Source organism: Buteo buteo, chromosome 2 (assembly GCF_964188355.1).
Source record: "Buteo buteo chromosome 2, bButBut1.hap1.1, whole genome shotgun sequence".
Classification (NCBI taxonomy): domain Eukaryota; kingdom Metazoa; phylum Chordata; class Aves; order Accipitriformes; family Accipitridae; genus Buteo; species Buteo buteo.
The window spans coordinates 44,603,349-44,620,330 of record NC_134172.1 but is presented as its reverse complement, the minus strand read 5'-3'; the positions used below and the strand labels follow the sequence as shown (position 1 = coordinate 44,620,330).

At 37.0% G+C, this 16,982-nt stretch overlaps 1 protein-coding gene across 13 annotated transcripts in view; it reads left to right on the top strand.

Moving 5' to 3' along the window:
* The window catches only part of SLC4A7 (solute carrier family 4 member 7), a 96,483-nt gene that overhangs the window by 28,207 nt on the left and 51,294 nt on the right, over window positions 1-16,982 (top strand). For 11 of the 13 annotated variants that reach the window (XM_075052808.1, XM_075052746.1, XM_075052816.1 and 8 more), the window contains exon 2: window positions 5,328-5,409. In XM_075052808.1, the coding sequence (XP_074908909.1) occupies window positions 5,328-5,409 (82 nt within the window). Of the gene's footprint in view, window positions 1-979; window positions 1,350-1,393; window positions 1,413-5,327; window positions 5,410-16,982 lie in introns of those variants that run through there. The other 2 variants (XM_075052756.1, XM_075052774.1) reach the window with 2 other exon arrangements.

Below are 16,982 nucleotides of genomic sequence, written 5' to 3'. Positions count from 1 at the left end.
TTGCAATGATTTGTAAGTTTATTGGGAATTTGCTGTAGGCCTCGACTGTTGTATCCTCTTGACAGCATGCTGGGTTGGATGGATTGTTTGACCCAGCTTAACTGCTGCTATGTACTGATGATGAAAGAATGAAGAACAAAGTATGAAAAGCAAAATGCACTGTGCAAAAATTCTCATATGCTGTTGATCTTGGTATGTAAATCTGTAGTAGCACGCTGTATAGGTTTACCAGTTGGGTCTGTAAGCAGTGTGTGCTCGTGTTTTGAGAAGAATGGTTTGTTGGTGCCACATTCCAGCCCAAGAGCTACATCCTGTCTGCCAGATCTGTTGTCTCTACAAAGGCAGAGATGTATCCGTGGGTTCTCGTGTGAAGGAGGAGGGAAGTATTCACCTTCTGTTCAAGCCAGAGAGCATGGGATATAATTACAGTCATAAAGCAATATGTAGGTTCACTGTGATGGTGTAGGCAGTTGTAGTAGAATAGTTTCAAAATTAGAAGTTTTAAACTCTTGGCCAGGGACAGATGTATAAGGGAAAAACGTGGACATGAACCACCACTCCCCTGGGTGTTTGGAGTTTGGTGGATTTTTTTTAGGTTTGTTTTTTCTTCATTTGCATTTACTTGAATAAATGCTGCAGTGAAGGTTCTTTGTAGCATGAGAGTGGTAATGTAATTTTTTTCTTATTTTTTTGGGGGGTGGGGGGAAGATGGTGGGTTTTTTTGTTTGTTTGTGTCCTACTCTGTGCCCTACTTATTCCCATGAACACTAGTGCTATCTCTTCTGGTGCTGCAAGTAGTTCCCCAACTCTGTTGGGGAAGAACTTTGGGCTGAGGGGATGTAAATGGAGTATACGAACATTGACTTAGCTAAGTAATGGGTTTAAATGTTGAGCTCAAATTATTCTCAACACAATTATTGTATTACTCTTAGATTTCAAAGGTTTACAGTTAACTGTATGAGCCATTTGTATGATCACTGTCTATCACCAGAATGAATTGATTGAACTACATTTCAAGTTCCTTAAAAATGTATTGCTTGCAAGTTGTATCTCTTGGAAGTGGTTATTTGGTAATGCACTTTAACAGTGTGCCCATCTGAAGTCTGTCGTGTGTATGTGACTGCATAAGGTTAGGTGACCTGCGTGGTGAGAAGAGCTTGTACAGATGACAGTGGAAAGTTTCCTTTAGATTTAATATTGTGTGCGTCATACTTGTACCGGTCCACTAGACAGTAACTAACACATGCTGCTGGAGGTTGACAACTTAACTCTTGCAAACTTGAGTGCTTTCCTTAGTGATTCATGCAATTTAGGATTGGATTTTTTTAAATACTACTTTTTGAAAACAGGTAACGTTAATATTTTAGATATGAGAAGTGTACCATACTAAATGAAGATGAATATTTGAGAAGGTAAATAAGTGTACACAATTTCTGGATACTTGTTTGTCTGCAATGAAAGGGGAATTATTATTTTCTCCTGGATAAGAGAACCTTACTGGAATTCGGCTAGAGCAAAGAGTCTTGAAAGTCTTGTCTGGTCTGCAACAGTTGAAAAGGTGTTTCTTTTTCATGCTGGGCAAAGTTGGGAGGCTGAGAAGACATGTTGTAGTATATGTGGGGACCTCTGGCTGAATACTACGGTTTTACTGGGAGGTTGTTTCTACAGTACATTTGTGAGTATCCACAAATTTGGTGTTAGGGAGAAGTTTACTTAGTGTATTTTAATACAATGTACTCGGAATTTTTTTTTTCCTCGAAGTACTCTGGATTTGTTCTGTTTTTATAAAAGACCATCTCCTTGTGAAAAAGCAAACCAAAGGTGAAGGCTTAATCTTTCCCTGGGGCGCCTTGGTTGCTGCTTGTGTTGTTTGTTTCCCTTCTCAATTGTTTTGTCTCTTGTCTGAAAAGAGAAGGTACATGCATTCCAAGTTAGTCTTAAATTTTGCTTTGGCGGCTGTTTTTTGGGCATCTGTGGTTTATTGTGTGTAAAGTTTCACATGAAATGGATGGTAAACTGCAGAGGATGCTTGCTCTAAGATGAAGTAATTCTCTGTGCCTAAAAAAGGGAAGCTGATGAGTTTTAAACAATCCCACCTCTCTTTATGTATGTATGTAAAATGTTCAGAAAGTAGAACATATTACTGGAATGAGTGTGTTTTGATTCAGCAACTGTCATGCTTTTCTGTCACTTTTGTGCCTTAAACTGACATGGTAGATCTTCTATAATTACTGGAAACCTATTCCCTACAGACTTTATTTTTAGCAAGGAAAAGGCTGTAGCTTGGAATTAGCTTTATAGCATATTTGAATATTTTGGGTTTTTTACCTGACCTAAGGCAAAAGTATTTTATGGTCGGATTTGCTATTGGCATCACAAACGGTTATGTTAAAAAGATGCTTTGTCCTTTTCTAAACAAAGGCTGTAAATGATATGCTTTCTTTATGTATGATATTTGTGGTTGCTAATGGTTTATTCTTGGAAGAGTCTTTGCATATGTTGAGTACTTTGAGATAGTGATAGAAGGGTTTGCAAGGGCATGCATGCCTTTCTGTAATCTAATCTCAGAAGACATGTTACTTTCACATGATGTGGTTTTGAAGGCTGCTTGTGTATGTATATGGTTGGCAAAGTACCTCTGTTACTAAAGCAAAGGGTGATAAATATTAATAACATGGTATAAGGCATACAGCAAGTACAATTTCAAAATGTTATTGGGAGGTAAAAATATTTCTTCTATGTGTGTTTTCCGCAGTGTGTATGTAATTTTCTACCAGCATGCAGTAGTTTGTATAATATGGAGAAAACCGTTGTATACTGCTCAAAAACTGTGTGTTTGGCAAGCTTCCAAGTGTCTTGAAAGTACTTTGGGGATATGGTGGAAGGGAAGAGTGAGATACAGGATATTTCAGCAGTCTGTGGCTGTAACCATGAAGCTAGTTGTGGAAGAGGTTTTAATAGTGGTTTTCCTAATACTAAGTTTTTTTCCTCTCTCATATTGTAAGACACTTAAGATAATTTGGAGGATTAGTAATACTTCATCTATTTCTGTCTCTATTTTGAGTTTTCTGGTAATGTGCAGGATTTGTGTGTATATCCGTTTCTGTGAACTGCAGTGTACTATAGTCCTGTAATCTTCTATTTCTGTGTCACTGAGATAAATTGGAAAGTAGGTGTGCGTGATGACTCCTTGGTAGTGTTAGGCCTTACCAATGGACTTTAATGTTTTGCTGTACTTATTTGGTACTTCAAAAGATTGATTAACTTAAGCTTTTTAATGGTGCTACTTAGAGACCTCTTTTTGCTATTGGGTTTATGCACGTTAATTTTTTTCCCCTAATCTCTGTTGGAAAATCCATCTTCAGTAAAGATAACAGCCAAGACTTTGCAGCTGTGTTTTTCCCTACCTCCAGAATGGTTATCAGAGAGGTAACAGAGGCCAGTTACATTATGAAGGCATCTTCTAGGGGTCTTTTCCATTTCATTTTGGTGTGTAGGAGACAGGAATGTACTCCCCCCCATCTTACCACCATGACACTTTCTAAATTTCTGCCATTTCTTTATTAATAAGTCCTTGTAACATTTTCACAGATTTGCCTGCCCATCAGACATGACTTTGGTTTAATCAGTTGAATTTTTTAATTGTAGCTGTCTGGAATGTGCAGGAGTCTGACATGAATGAAAAGCTCTACTTTTGCAATGTAGCAGTAGTGACAAAGTTATGTTACTATGTAACACCTTTCTTGAAAACCCTATTCTTTGGGACAGGGCTCAGAATCGACCTTTATTTAGTTTTCAGAGGTTTATTCTGCCATGTGCCACTCTTTTCTTTTGTATCTTGCTTATTTACATAGTGCCAGCTGAGTTTAGGTGAATGTCAACACTGTTAGGGTTCCCAGTCCCTGTAAGAATCCTGAATTAGGCTTCCATTTTTTCCTCATGAAACCATTACTACAGATCCCACGTTGATCAATGTAAATGCACCAGTGGGCTGCTGCCAGAAGCAGTGATTAAACAGGTTTATTTGTGGCGGATCTAGCTGTCATATGACCACAAGAAAAGTCAGTTTGGTGAACTGATCCAGTGGAAAACTAATTAAGTTGTTTAAAAAAATAAAAAAAATAAAATCCATTGCTTCAGCTCTTTGTATCTGACTTCATGATTGATAGATATGACTTAAGGAAAAACGTGTGTGCCCAATGAAGTAGAAAGAGCAGGGACAGTATTCTTTAGCAGTTATCCTGCAGTTATACATGGTTAGATGTGAAGTAAAGCATTACCCTTAGGGTAGGCAGCAGTTCTTTTGGTGAACTAGTTCTGCCAGGAGGCTGTAATTTGTGAGCTGTTAAAGTGGACTGTATTCTAAGGAATGCAAACGTTTGGAGAAGGGCAACTTTAATGTTCCGATGTCAAGTCTGAGATGAGATGATGAGATTTCTACTGCTTGGTTATTTTAAGGGTTTGTGGTTTTTTTTCTTTTCTTTTTTTTTTTTTTTTCAAGATTGAGCAAAAGGCAGTGTTTAAAGGTCTGCTTTAGTGATGTGCTAAATGTGATTAGAGGGCATGTTCAGAGAAAAGCCTCATTCGTGAGACTACCTCTATTTCAAATACTGTGCTTTTGTGTTATGAGTAGTATGGTTTCAGTAGTAATGGAATCTGAACAGATTGTCTCGCAACTGCTGTTTTCTAACTTTGTGCGTAAAAACATGTGAATTAGGTACAGGTGTGGTCAAAAAGCTGTCTGTGGAAACCTGAGTGAAAGGCTTATTTTGATCTTTCTGAAACTGTTGGTCTAGGGAGAGACCCCCAACTTCTGTAACTTAACTCTTTTGCCACCCCTTTGTATAACCTTTGGTTCATGAAAGCTTCTTATTCGTTCTGGAAAATCTTACACAGGAATTGTCCCTTAAGCAAATGGGTTCAGGATTTCTGAATGTTAACTTACGTAACTTTTTATAAATTTGCCAGTTATTTTATTGAAGTAGGGTCATTGCTGTTGAATGTAAAACTAAAAGAATATTGCACTCCTGAAATATATGTCCTGATCCTTGATACAATGAACTCGAGAGCATTGCAAAAGCAAATTGCATGGTACTTAGTATATCTGTTGATGTACTCTGATTTTCCTTCAATACAGGGTAAGTTTTCTTGAAGAATTGGATGGGTAGATTTTCAGTGACATTTCCTTTCTCAGTTTTTAAGAGGTGAAAATGTGTTGTTCTAGAAAACTTTGACAAACAGCTTCAGAACTGCAGAATGTATTTAGGAATTTAGAAAAAATTTAGTTGTATTTAGTTTTAACTTAAACTTGTGTTTTGTTTCTGCAGGGTCATGATGAAGAAGCTGTTGTGGATATGGGCAAAATCAGTTCTACTATCAATACAAACTTCGAGAAAGAAGAACTAGAGAGTAAGTTTGTGGTGGTTTTCTGTGTGCTTAATATGCATTTTTTGCCTTGGGATAAAAGATCTATTTTCCTTCAAGTGCAACCAGTATTGCTAAAAAGAATCGGGATTTTATGGCCATCATGAAATTGTAGGCATAAAACCAGCTAACAGCAGATGACATGTGCTGTTTTTTGTCTCTATGCATGCTAATAAATGCTGTTACTCAAACCTGTTACAGGAAAAAATATTTAAAAAAAATATTTATGAAGCTTTTCAAGGAAAGCTTGCTTCTGAGATTGTAGGTTTGAAGAAATGATTGCTGTCGGTAAGTAATTTCCCAGCATGAATGATGTCAAGTTCTGCAGAATCAAAACTCAGGGAACAGGGGCCATGAGGGAGACGTTTATTTTGTTTTCTGAAAGTTAAGTATGCAGGTGAGTGTGGCCATGCACTTTAAATACTGAGAATCTGAACAGATAACAGTGCTTCTAGTTCCATGGTAAACTGTACATTCTGCAATATGCAGTCAGTTAAAGCATTATGGAATCCTGTTAGTCCTCATTATTTGACCTGGGATCCTGCATTTAGCGACAAAAATGGCATCTAGTTAGTTTCACATAGCAAAATGTGAAATTAGATACTTCATCTAAGATACAATATCTTGCTGACTTGAAAAGGAAGTAGATTAGGATGAAGATTCATGGATGCTATTTAGTGAAGCCAGAGGAAAAAGCTAGGGAGGTCCAGTGTTAGAATTTTATTTATTCACCTTTCACACAGAATGCTCTGAAGCTTAATGAACACTTGCAAAATGCTAGAAGACTATCAGTAGATTCACTAAGTAGCTTTTCCTGACAGTACCAACTCTTACTGCTTCAGAACACTGCAGAGCCATTATAGCAGCAGTTTCTAGCTGAGAAAAGTTGATTTAGGTTGCTGTCACATTTTCTTATACTGTGGTCTAACAAGAGACAGTTTAAAGTGATTAAAGTTGTTTGTTGCTGTTCCAGTCATACTCTTGCGCTGTTCCCTTCAGTCTGTTACTGCTTTCCATCTTGTACTGACACTTCTGTTTGTCTGACTGTACCATAAGCCTGGTACGTTAAGCCAGCAGAAAATGTAACAGTCCTGACAGAGGAAAATAATAAGAAAGATCTCAGCAGTGGAGCACCCAACACCAGATTGCCACACAGATGGACGTGTGCCAGCGCTGAGTGGAGGAAGGAAGTATGAATATGAGGCTGAGAGGTGCAGCAGTGGAGGCTGCAACAGTGCCGATTTAGATAGGGTTGAGCTGTGGTAAAACCACTGCCATGTCTGTTTCTGCAGCGAAATCTTCAGTGCAGATTTAAGCTGTCTCCTCCTTTATTTTCTTCTTTTGCTTTTCTCTGGGAGATCACCCAGAAAAAACATGTGTGTGTTTTGCAGAGTGGCAGGGGTTAAGGGGAAGCAGGCATTCAGCTGGAGTAGTGTGCCCTGCAGCAGCTTGAACAGCTGTAATGCTTCAGCCACAAAGAATGACATGGGAACATGCAGCCAGATCACTTCCCCAGTCTCTTTCCTAGCACATTCTCTCAGGAGTGCTTCAGCTAGTACAATGCTGTAGTTACACAAGATACTGGGTGGGAAGGCAGGGGCTTCAGGCCACTTGAGGCAATTTAAGCACTTGCATTGCTGGCTGTGGATAATACCTCTGTCTTACCCGTGGCCAAAGAATAAATTAAGGTGGAACCAAGACTTCTGTTTCATGAGCAATTGAGTCAACATTAACAGCTGTTGAAAAGAGGAGATGAGGAGATCTTACTGTCCTCACCTTGCTTTTAGCCATGCAGCCTTACCTTTCCTTTGGCTACCTCTGATTCCTGTTGGAGTGACCCAGTGTGTCTCAGCGTATGAGAGGGCTGGATATACAGAGGTTAAACAAATAACTAATAAGTATCTGAGAAGAAAAATGTATTCCAGTAGGATTATCACAAGTCTGAAGCTTCATGTAGGCACACATTTTCACATATAAGTAGGAATTATTTTTGGCAATTACATATATTTAGTAGTATCTTACATATTTGTAAGAAAAGTGGTCTTTTGGGTTGGTTTTTTTTTGTTTGTTTGTTTTTTGTTTTTTTGTTTTTTTTTTTTTTTTTTTTAAATGGTAGAATGGGGAAAGGGAGGGACATGTATTTTGACTTTCACCAGTGGAAACTTCCAAAGTAAGAGCAAGCAGTTTTTCCATTCCTGTATGAAAGAGAACGGTATGAAGTACAGTTGTTTATGACTTATAGTTATCTCCTCTGAGTTTCACTAAATAAGACATTCTTTAGATTCAGGGTGTTTTAGAGAATAAATTTCTGTGAACTTACAGTTCTGTTTGTTTATGAAATCATTAATTCTAGTATTAAAATCTTGCTAGGGGAGAAACGGAATTGTTGGCTGCAAGCAGAAAAAAAACGGCTAGTATTATTTTTCATTACTGACTTGTGAACGTTTTCTTGTAGGCTTAGGAAGACCTGTAGTCAAGCATTAGGTATTTTAAGTGTTCTAAGGCCTGAAACTGTTTCAGTCCAGTTTTCCAACTTGTTTTTTGGTGACTTGAAGAGGAGTTCTAGGAATCTGGAACCTTTCCAGAAGTGTGTGTTGATTCATTTTCAAGGAGAAGCAGCAAGCAGTTAATTCAGTTTAGCTATGGTGTGAAGCACCAAACCTTTAAAAGCCAGCGTGGTCAGGTGATATTTACCTGCTTTAAACCCTGTACAAACTAATGTTGATTGGTTTGGTGCTGTAGAAGGCATAATTTTGCTGCTAATACTAAAGCAAAGGTTTCTTGGTGTTGTCAGTATTGGATTCTTCTATTTTCTGGAAGTTTTGGGATGAAATATTAATGGAAAGAGGGCCAGATGCTAAAGGGGAAAATAGATCTTGGAGTTAGGGCTTCCTAAGCTGGGCATTTTATTTATGGTGGCTGGGAAAGTGTGGTACATACCCAGAGTGACAATGTTTAGGTTAGAAAGGTTAGGCACAGGCTACTTGTTTTGTAACTTTCTTCCTGTAAAAGAGAAACGGTTAGAGATGGTAAACTGCAATTGTGGGCAGACTGTGTGTACTAAATAAAGGTACTGCTCTTTACTGAAGCTGTAAGGCCTTACTTTGCAATAACAAATGTCAGTTTACAGAAGAGCTAGAAAGGGGAATAACATCTTAAAATAACATTTTTAAGAGCACCTCATGTTCTTAACTTGATACTAGACTCTGAGCTGCCATGAATGAGAGTAATAACAAAGTAAGGCAGGGGCTGGAAGTAAGGCAAGAATACTAATGGCAGAGGTATTTCATACCATCTTGTAAAAGGCGTTTTCTGTTAAGAACCATATTTAAGGAAATCTTTCTTAAACCTGAGTTAATATGTTTGGCTTGGTTTTACCAGGACCTATCTTTTTAAATGTGTAGTTAATTTTCCACTTTGGTTTGAGGATGTATTTACTAGATATAGTTTAAGGGAAAAGGGATATATTCTGTTATTCTTAGCAGACCAGTTAAAGGCGTAGCAAAGATAAGGAGTTTACACATAACAGAAGTCTTGTTCCAGAAACAATCTGAGGTCAAGAGTGTGTGTCTCGGTAGACTAGTTTTCTGTGGCATAAATCCAAGAAGCAGCTTTCAAGAGTTAAGATGATTTAATAGCTACTCTACTCTCACACTATCCTGTGGCAGGTGTAAGTAGTGTTTACATTTCAAATGACCATATTATCTCTGATACCTTGTGATGGTTTAGAGCCTTATTTTTCCTTTAAGAAAACAGCTGTGCTTTTCAGTTTATCTTAATTGATAAGGACAAGTAACTAAATAATCCTCCATTTTTCCCCATCTAGAAGTGAATATTGTATATCTAATTGGAAAACCTGCTCTACAAGTGTTTTGCAGTTTAACATGTTAGGTATGACTAGGTAGAAATTGTTTCAATATTATGAAAGGGCTTTGAGGAACTAAGAGAACTTACACAGCAACTTTGTAGTAGAATGTACTGCTAAGATTTTTTTCAGGTAGCTGGTTTACTATTATTCTACCTTTTAGATGCTTCTAAATTGCAACTCTTCAAAAACCCATAAATAGTTCCTGTAAAATTTTTTAAGAAAACAAATTGTACAGAAGCAGGTAAACACAAGTAGTACAATAGGACATTGTAGCTGCTGGTACTTTAAGGTTGTGCTTAGTATTTATGTTTTTTTATTCTGTAATAAGCTGTACTAATTTAGACAGGCAGTACAGAACAGGCTTCTTACAGTTCTCAAGCTACAGAATGAATGCTTGAACCTTTATGAGACCCCTTAATGGTCTAGAAAAGAACTGTGTTTAACAGAAAAAGGAATTCTGAAATGCTATTTCTCATGAAGTTGTATCTTTTTATGTGGTCAAAAAGTAGAAAAATGTGATGTGTAACTGCTTCTGAAAACAAAAATTTAGAATGGTCATTAATGATTCTTGCAGACCAGCTTTCATCCATCCTCTCTAGTGATATCCCTGGACTGGAAAGATCTTGCCAGCTCTTTAGTTGAGTTGAACTGTGAGCAAGCAAAAACATGTCTATTCAGGTACAGTACAGCTAGTCAGGTATATGAGACATTCTCTGAGTCATATGCAACATCAACAAAAGGCTTACTTGCACCAGTTGTGCTAGTAGCTGGTGCAGGATAAATTATTTTGTCCTTATTGTTCAGAAATAAATGTTAGTTGTGCTCAGAGCTTCTCTATAAGTCACAAAAACTGAGGATGTCTTCCTAATGTGATTTTTAATGTAATCTTGATTAAGTGAATTTTGGAATTAGGCTGCATTGCTACACCTTTGTCACACATGTTGAAAATTTAGTTATAATATCTTTTGCATTATACAGTCCGCATCTTGTCCTGTTCATTTATGCAATATTCAGAGAATAATTGTCCTCAACTTATTTTTTTACTTGTGGTGTTCATCACAGAGGTAAATCCTTAACAAATGCTATCAAAACTGTTTTCAGACTGCCTTTTGAGAGGGAAAGTTGGCAACCTGATTGTGTAGATGTAAAACTCAATAGGACACCCAAAGTGACTAGACACAATTTTCAGTGTTGATGTGCCATTGGTTTTGGGAGACGGGTTATTTCTAATTTCTAGAACTTTCTTTTTGGAAGTTGTTTCTGACTCTGCCAGACACAGTACTTACAAATTACTATAAATTCTGAAATGTTTACTTGCATGTTAAATTACTGGAAAGACGTACTGTAAGCTCCTGGCAAGTGAAGCTTAATAGAAGTTATCTGAGACAAGAGCCTTTTTTCTGTTTTTACATTTGAGACTTCTTGATGGTAACCTAATAAGAACTGAGTATAAAAGAAGCATAGACTAGTGCACCCCAGAATTCATATTCTTTAGCTAGATAACAATTGTATAAGCTTAAAAAAAATAATTAGCAGTTTTGATACCATCATTGCTCTCATCTTTGAGGGAAATTACTCATTATTCTACAATATGCATACCCTCAAATTGTTAAAATTTCTAATGAGTAAGGCTAGATTATCTAATATTCACCTTCCAAAACAGAAAAAACGACTCAATCACATTGTCTATCCTCTAGTAATGGTTTTTCAAAGTGAATCAGTGTTTAAACTTGAATGAGTTCATGAGAACATCTGCAGCAGACAATAACTTTGCTTATACTTAAATCTTCAAAATCCATTTTGGGAAATGTCCATGCTAATTTTAGCTTTTCTTCTTAAAACAGAGTTGTTTTTAAAATGGATGTCACTCAAAACAAATGCCTTTTACATAAAGATGTAAAATAAATATTTAATGTGAAATAGACTAAGATGGAAGCAATGCTTTTTAAAAGTTTGACATAAACTGTGTCCTAACATTTATTTTTATTCTCAAACCTGTTTTATCTGAGAGAACATTATGTAGTCTTTCTGTTCTGACTGCCTCAGAAACTTTGTAAAATGATAACTAACTGCAGTTTTATAATCTAAAATACACATAAAATTGGTATTCAAGTAGTACCGCCATAAAACTGAAGTTTTACCAAACAGCACCAATTGACACTTAAAACTTTCAGTGAACTTGATGGCTCCAGATTGCTCAAATTTTAAATTTTTGAGATGAGGCTGAAGAAATAGGAGACTGTATTTGATTCTGAAGCCTGTTGTTTCTTGATGGCTTTTCATAACATTTATCTTACTGTTTTTGATCCCTTTAAAATCAGTTGTTCCAAAAAATTGGCTAAACCTGTGACTTGATGGATGTCAGAAGTCTTTCTGAATGGGTAACTTTTCCATTTGCAGTTCACTGAAAGCTAATGGTTTCACAGCAGTTAAAGCTTTTAAAGTGTGAATTTTTTTTTAAATTTCTGAACATTCCTTATTTTATAAAGAAAGTGTGAAAGTTTTGAGTTTTTCTCAGAAAGGGTAACCCTTACTTGAGGCAAGATTCCATCTGTAATATTTTTCCATATCTCAAAATATCAGGAAATAGATGCATTTGGGGACAAGCTGATCCATTTAAAGATATATGCAGCCGTTGTACAAGAGAAGGATGTGATCAAATTTGTCGTGAGAATGTATTTGTGACCTATTGATGAAGTGGGAGAATCTTCTTTGCAAACATTTCTTTTGAAATATTTTACAAGCACAGCCTTACGAATGTGGAAGCCTGGTGTCCTTACAGGGTATGGCATCGGTGAAGGGCTGAGACCATTGGTTTCTTTATTAGTGGATGAAGGTATGTATCCGTTTTCCTGAGCTCTGCTGCAGAGACAGGCTGGACCAAGAACCTTCAGCACAGATAAAGTGTGGGACCCAACTATGGTCTGATGTGGAGGTACGATGCAAGGGCAGCTTGTCCCCCCTCCCACAGGTACCAAGGGCTGGCTCCTTTCCCAGGCGAGGGAGGTCAGTGCTGGCAGTGGGCCATGAAGACCTGGGGCAGACATAATGTGCCAGAATCCCTGCGTAGCTCCGTCAGCTGGCACTCAGCTTTTCCTATTACTGTTGCTACCTGCATGTCTTGTGTAATTAGTGGTAATGCCTTCTTGAATATTTGTTGATTGTGTCAAACAGAAATATTCAGGGCATTCTTCTCTTATGACTGTCACTACCAACTCAAACTTGGTTTTAAGTCAGAAAAAAAATCGCTTCTGTGGGTAATGAGAAATCTGGTGTTTACTGCTTCTGCCAGTCAGTGTAGTATGATGCTGTCTTTCATTGTGTAGTGAGAAAACACTCTTACTGAGCTGCCTTACCGTATGCTATGCATACTAGATTTTTGGATATGCTTCTCAATTTTATCTGTCGAAGTATTTTAGTATAAAGAGCGTATTCTCAGATATACTTAATTACGAGGAGCAACAGGAGATTTCAGCATACAGCCCAGGAGGTTTAATGGTTTCCAAAATATGCTTCACTTGTGGAGAACCCTTGGGGTCCAGCTATGGCATGTAACTGTCCCGTGACAAAATTTTCTTTACTCCTTTATATAGATTTGGTTAGAAAATTTTATTTCAAATGTATTATTCTGAAAGCAAGAGACAATTTTTGTCAAATAATTCTTTTACCAAAGCACAGAAGAAGAATCCTTGGTAATAATAAGGCTTCTTTATAGTCAATTCATGCATGGGAGACCAAGATTATGTGAAAATATTTTATATTCAATTTTACTACATTAATTCCTTAGAAAATAATTCGACTGTTTCTTGGGAATGTTTCATGTGAAAGAAGTTCATAAAATGAGCTAAAATACTACTGTTTATTTTGAAATATGTAGTTTGTGGCTTACACTAAGTACTTCACTATCAATATTAAACTGTACATTTAATTGCATACTTCAGAAATGTGGCATTACTTTCAACTAGAAAATTAGAGAATTAGCATAGTAGCAGTATTTTCAATGAATTACTGACTTGAGTGAGTCTTCAGAATTTTCATTATAAATAAATAAACAAAGCAGGGGTGGTGGTGGGATGTAAATGAGGGATTCTTACTTATTCCTTAAGTTTCACCAGGGCAGACAATATTTGGAGAAGACCTTTGGGCTGTGAAGTTTTTTGGGGCATGAAAAGACTTTCTTGTTCTCAGTCTTTACCACTTCCATCTACCTAAGATTGTTTTTCCCATTTGTGTGCTTCTACCTTCAGAGCAGACCTGTGACAGAAGAGGTAGAAGTTGTGCTAATAAATTGCATTGAGCTTATTTTTGTGCATACAAGTACTTTCTGTGATGTGAGGGGAATTAATGTCAAAGCATGAGATGATAGATTTCAAATGCTTCTTACTAGGATAATGTCTTTGGGGATGTGAGTTAGAAGACATCGAACAGCTGCTTTTTCCCCATTTTATGGTCTTAAGGAACAGATTAGGATCTCTACTGCAGATCCTCCAGTTTTTCCATACTGGAAAGGTCCATGGAGGGACAAGATAGATTATGACATTATTTGATTAAATAAAGGCTTTTGTGTAAAATAAATGATCTATCTTCAGATTATTATTTGAAGAATTTTTTGGAGAATAGTAATTCTTGTCATGAAGTTTTTGTCTTCAGCAGGCTGTTGGGAGCTTATTGAGAAGATGGAGTCAGACTCTTGTTGGAAGTGCATAGTGCAAGGGTGAGGGGGACCATGCACAAGATGCAGTGTTGGAAGTGCTGATTAGATGTTAGGAAATTTTGTTAATGCTGTATGTTGTTATACGTTGGAATAGGTTGCCCAGAGAGGCTGTAGAATATTTGTCCTTACAGACACTCAGAGCTTGGCTGGTTGTCATCCTGACCAACCTGACCAAACAGATGGCTTCAGCTTTGAGGTTAGTTATACATTGGGCAAGATTGGACCAGATAGCCCGCCTCCAGATGTCTCGTACAACCTTAATTAATACATGATCTCTGCAGTTCAAATTTCTAAGTAACAGGATTTGAGAATTCACATAGGTACTAACTTGATTTACTTTCCCTTGTTAACATGGGGAAGAATGTCCTCCTTTGTATGAAGCTTAAAAGGCATCTAACAAAAATGATGGTTAGAAAAAAGGAAGTTCTGTGTGGAATTGTACTTACAGGGTTGCCACATCAGAGCATTTTTGAATACTTGTTTTTGATCTCTCTTGGACTTTAGAAGTCTTCTATTACCATTTTCTTAGGGGCTTTGGGGAGAAACCAGGGAGCTTAAACAGAGCATTTTCTATTCTGTCAATTTTATAGGATTTGATGTAAACTGACTTTCAAAGTAAGACCAACCATGTGATGGAGACATGTAGCAAGCTCCTAACATTTAAATTTGTTTCATACTGATAAGGATCTTAAGTAGTAAATACTCTTGGTAGATTTGAACAGCTAAGCTTGGATAAAGTCATGTTAGATTAAAATGAACAATTATCTCTTGAGCTTTGTATTACTAAATTTAGTATTGAGCAGTCTATTGATTATTGGTTTAAAGTAATTCTATAACAAGCTTTGCTTGAGAGTGGTACTGTGGTACAGATATTTGTGTGAATAAAGCGTTGAAGGTCATAGAATTGTACCTTTCAAGCTTTTAAAAATAACATTCAAGTAAAAGGTTGTGTTCTTTTTAGAAATAACACTGATGCTAGTACTATGAATTCCCAGCCTTTTTAGAGTTAACTTTTTCTCTGTTGCTGTTATATTACTTGCCTTTCTGGCTTTAGCAGGGGTGGAGGGCATGTGAAGGGAACTGTAAGTTGTTTTGCCCAATTCATTGGAAATGAAGGAAAAAAATCCCTGTGTTTTTATTGTGTTTTGTTTTACCTTGTAAACTGTGTTTGTAAGTAAATTTTTATCTGTCCATCTGCAAACATTAATTACTCTTATATGAATGAAACTTAAGGGAACACAGACCTACTCAATACAGCTGTCTTTATTTTTAGAGGGCTTCGCAGTGCTTTCCTTTATGGAGTTAGAATTAAGGTTAAGCTTGTCCAACTTTTATTATGCAGTTCTGCCCTGCCTTTTGGAGTTGAATATACCTGCAACATGTTTTTGGGCGATCGTGGTAGTATACTCAACAGCAATAGATTTGGATTTCCTAGGTAGTAGTGGAGTTGTCCTTTGCTTATGAACATCCATGATACAAAAAAAAAAAGGTTCCTTTCTTAAGCAACAGTCTGGTGCACTCATAACCTACTGAAACTTTTCTTGGTTAGTCTATTGTTCTGCCACCACCCATGCTTGCTCCAAAAAAGAAAACAAAAAAAATTCAGAAGCTCTTTTTCAAAATCAAGTTTTTTCTTGAAGTTATTCTGATGGAATGACATTGGATTGAGATGCATTTTACTTAATAATAGCTGAAAATCTTGCTCGTCAGCATTTCACAGTAGTCCCAAAATACAGTTGCAGGTGTAGCAGTCTGATCACTTTGCATATACAGAAGTGTTTTGTGGAAGGTATTCTTGTTTTACATTTGCCTGCAAGACAGTGTCTACGTGAGGCAATAGCCATTCACACAATAGTAGCTTCTGGGCAGTGTGGGCTGAAGGGTAGGATAACCCATTGCTTGCCTGTTCCCTTGTCTTTGTGATACCCTAATCTGTTAGGGTAGTGAGATGGCACTTGCTTTAAAGTTTTCTTTTGGAGTAGAAAGTAATACCAAATGTTGTAGGTTGTGGGCTGGCTGCTCAGGTTGAGGACTTAAGTTGGCAGTGCCTACTCAGTGTGCCTTTGAAGCAGCTATGAGGCACCTGATAGTGATAGCTGTGAGGTCAGTGCATTTTGGGTAGGAAAGCAATTTGCTATGGTTTCAGGCTGTTTAAAAACACCTTCAGTTTGTTGCTTATTTCAGCTCGGTTTTCTCTAGCTTTTACCTGTTCCCTTGCAACGTATCTGCTCTCCTCCAAACTTTTCTACTGAAAAAAAAATAGTCAGACTGCAGTTTTGTAACAGGAGATAGACTTCTCTTTTGCTTCTTCTACCTCTCATCCATGCAACAACATGGTCTTCGACTATGGAAATGATCACACTATTACAAATGCTAATTTTTGCAGTAGCTGGGTGAATTGTTTAACATGGAATCTCTTGAAAAAATTGTATGGGATTTTTGTTTGTTCTTTAGTACAGAAAGCAATGTGGGATTTTTGTCTTAATTTATGGGAACAGGAAGGGACCAAAGCGTGGAAGTCCTTCTGATTTTTCAGGAAGAAAATATTGAACAATTTCAGATTCCTGAAATTGTCTAGAAAGTAATCACTTGCAAGTTTTTCTTGTGCAATGATCAAAACATACACTTAGAACAGTCTTACTAAGAATATTAAAACAAGCTGATAATATAAAATGCTCTGTTACTAGAAATATGTTTGAGTTTCTCTTAGGAAAAAATAGTTCCTGCAAAAAATCGAACACTTTGACAACAAATAAAACTGCTTAACTATATGTATAACTGTAGTTAAATACTTGCTAATTGAATATATAAATTAAAACAAAAATCCTAACAGGGATGATAACAGCATTTGCAGTGAGTGGTAGGTCACTCAGTTGCACCAGCCAGCTTTGAGTGTGGTGTGGTGAGTAATGCAGCTATTTTTGAACCTAGTACTTCTGCTTTACCTATACATAAGCTTATTGTATCACGATGGTA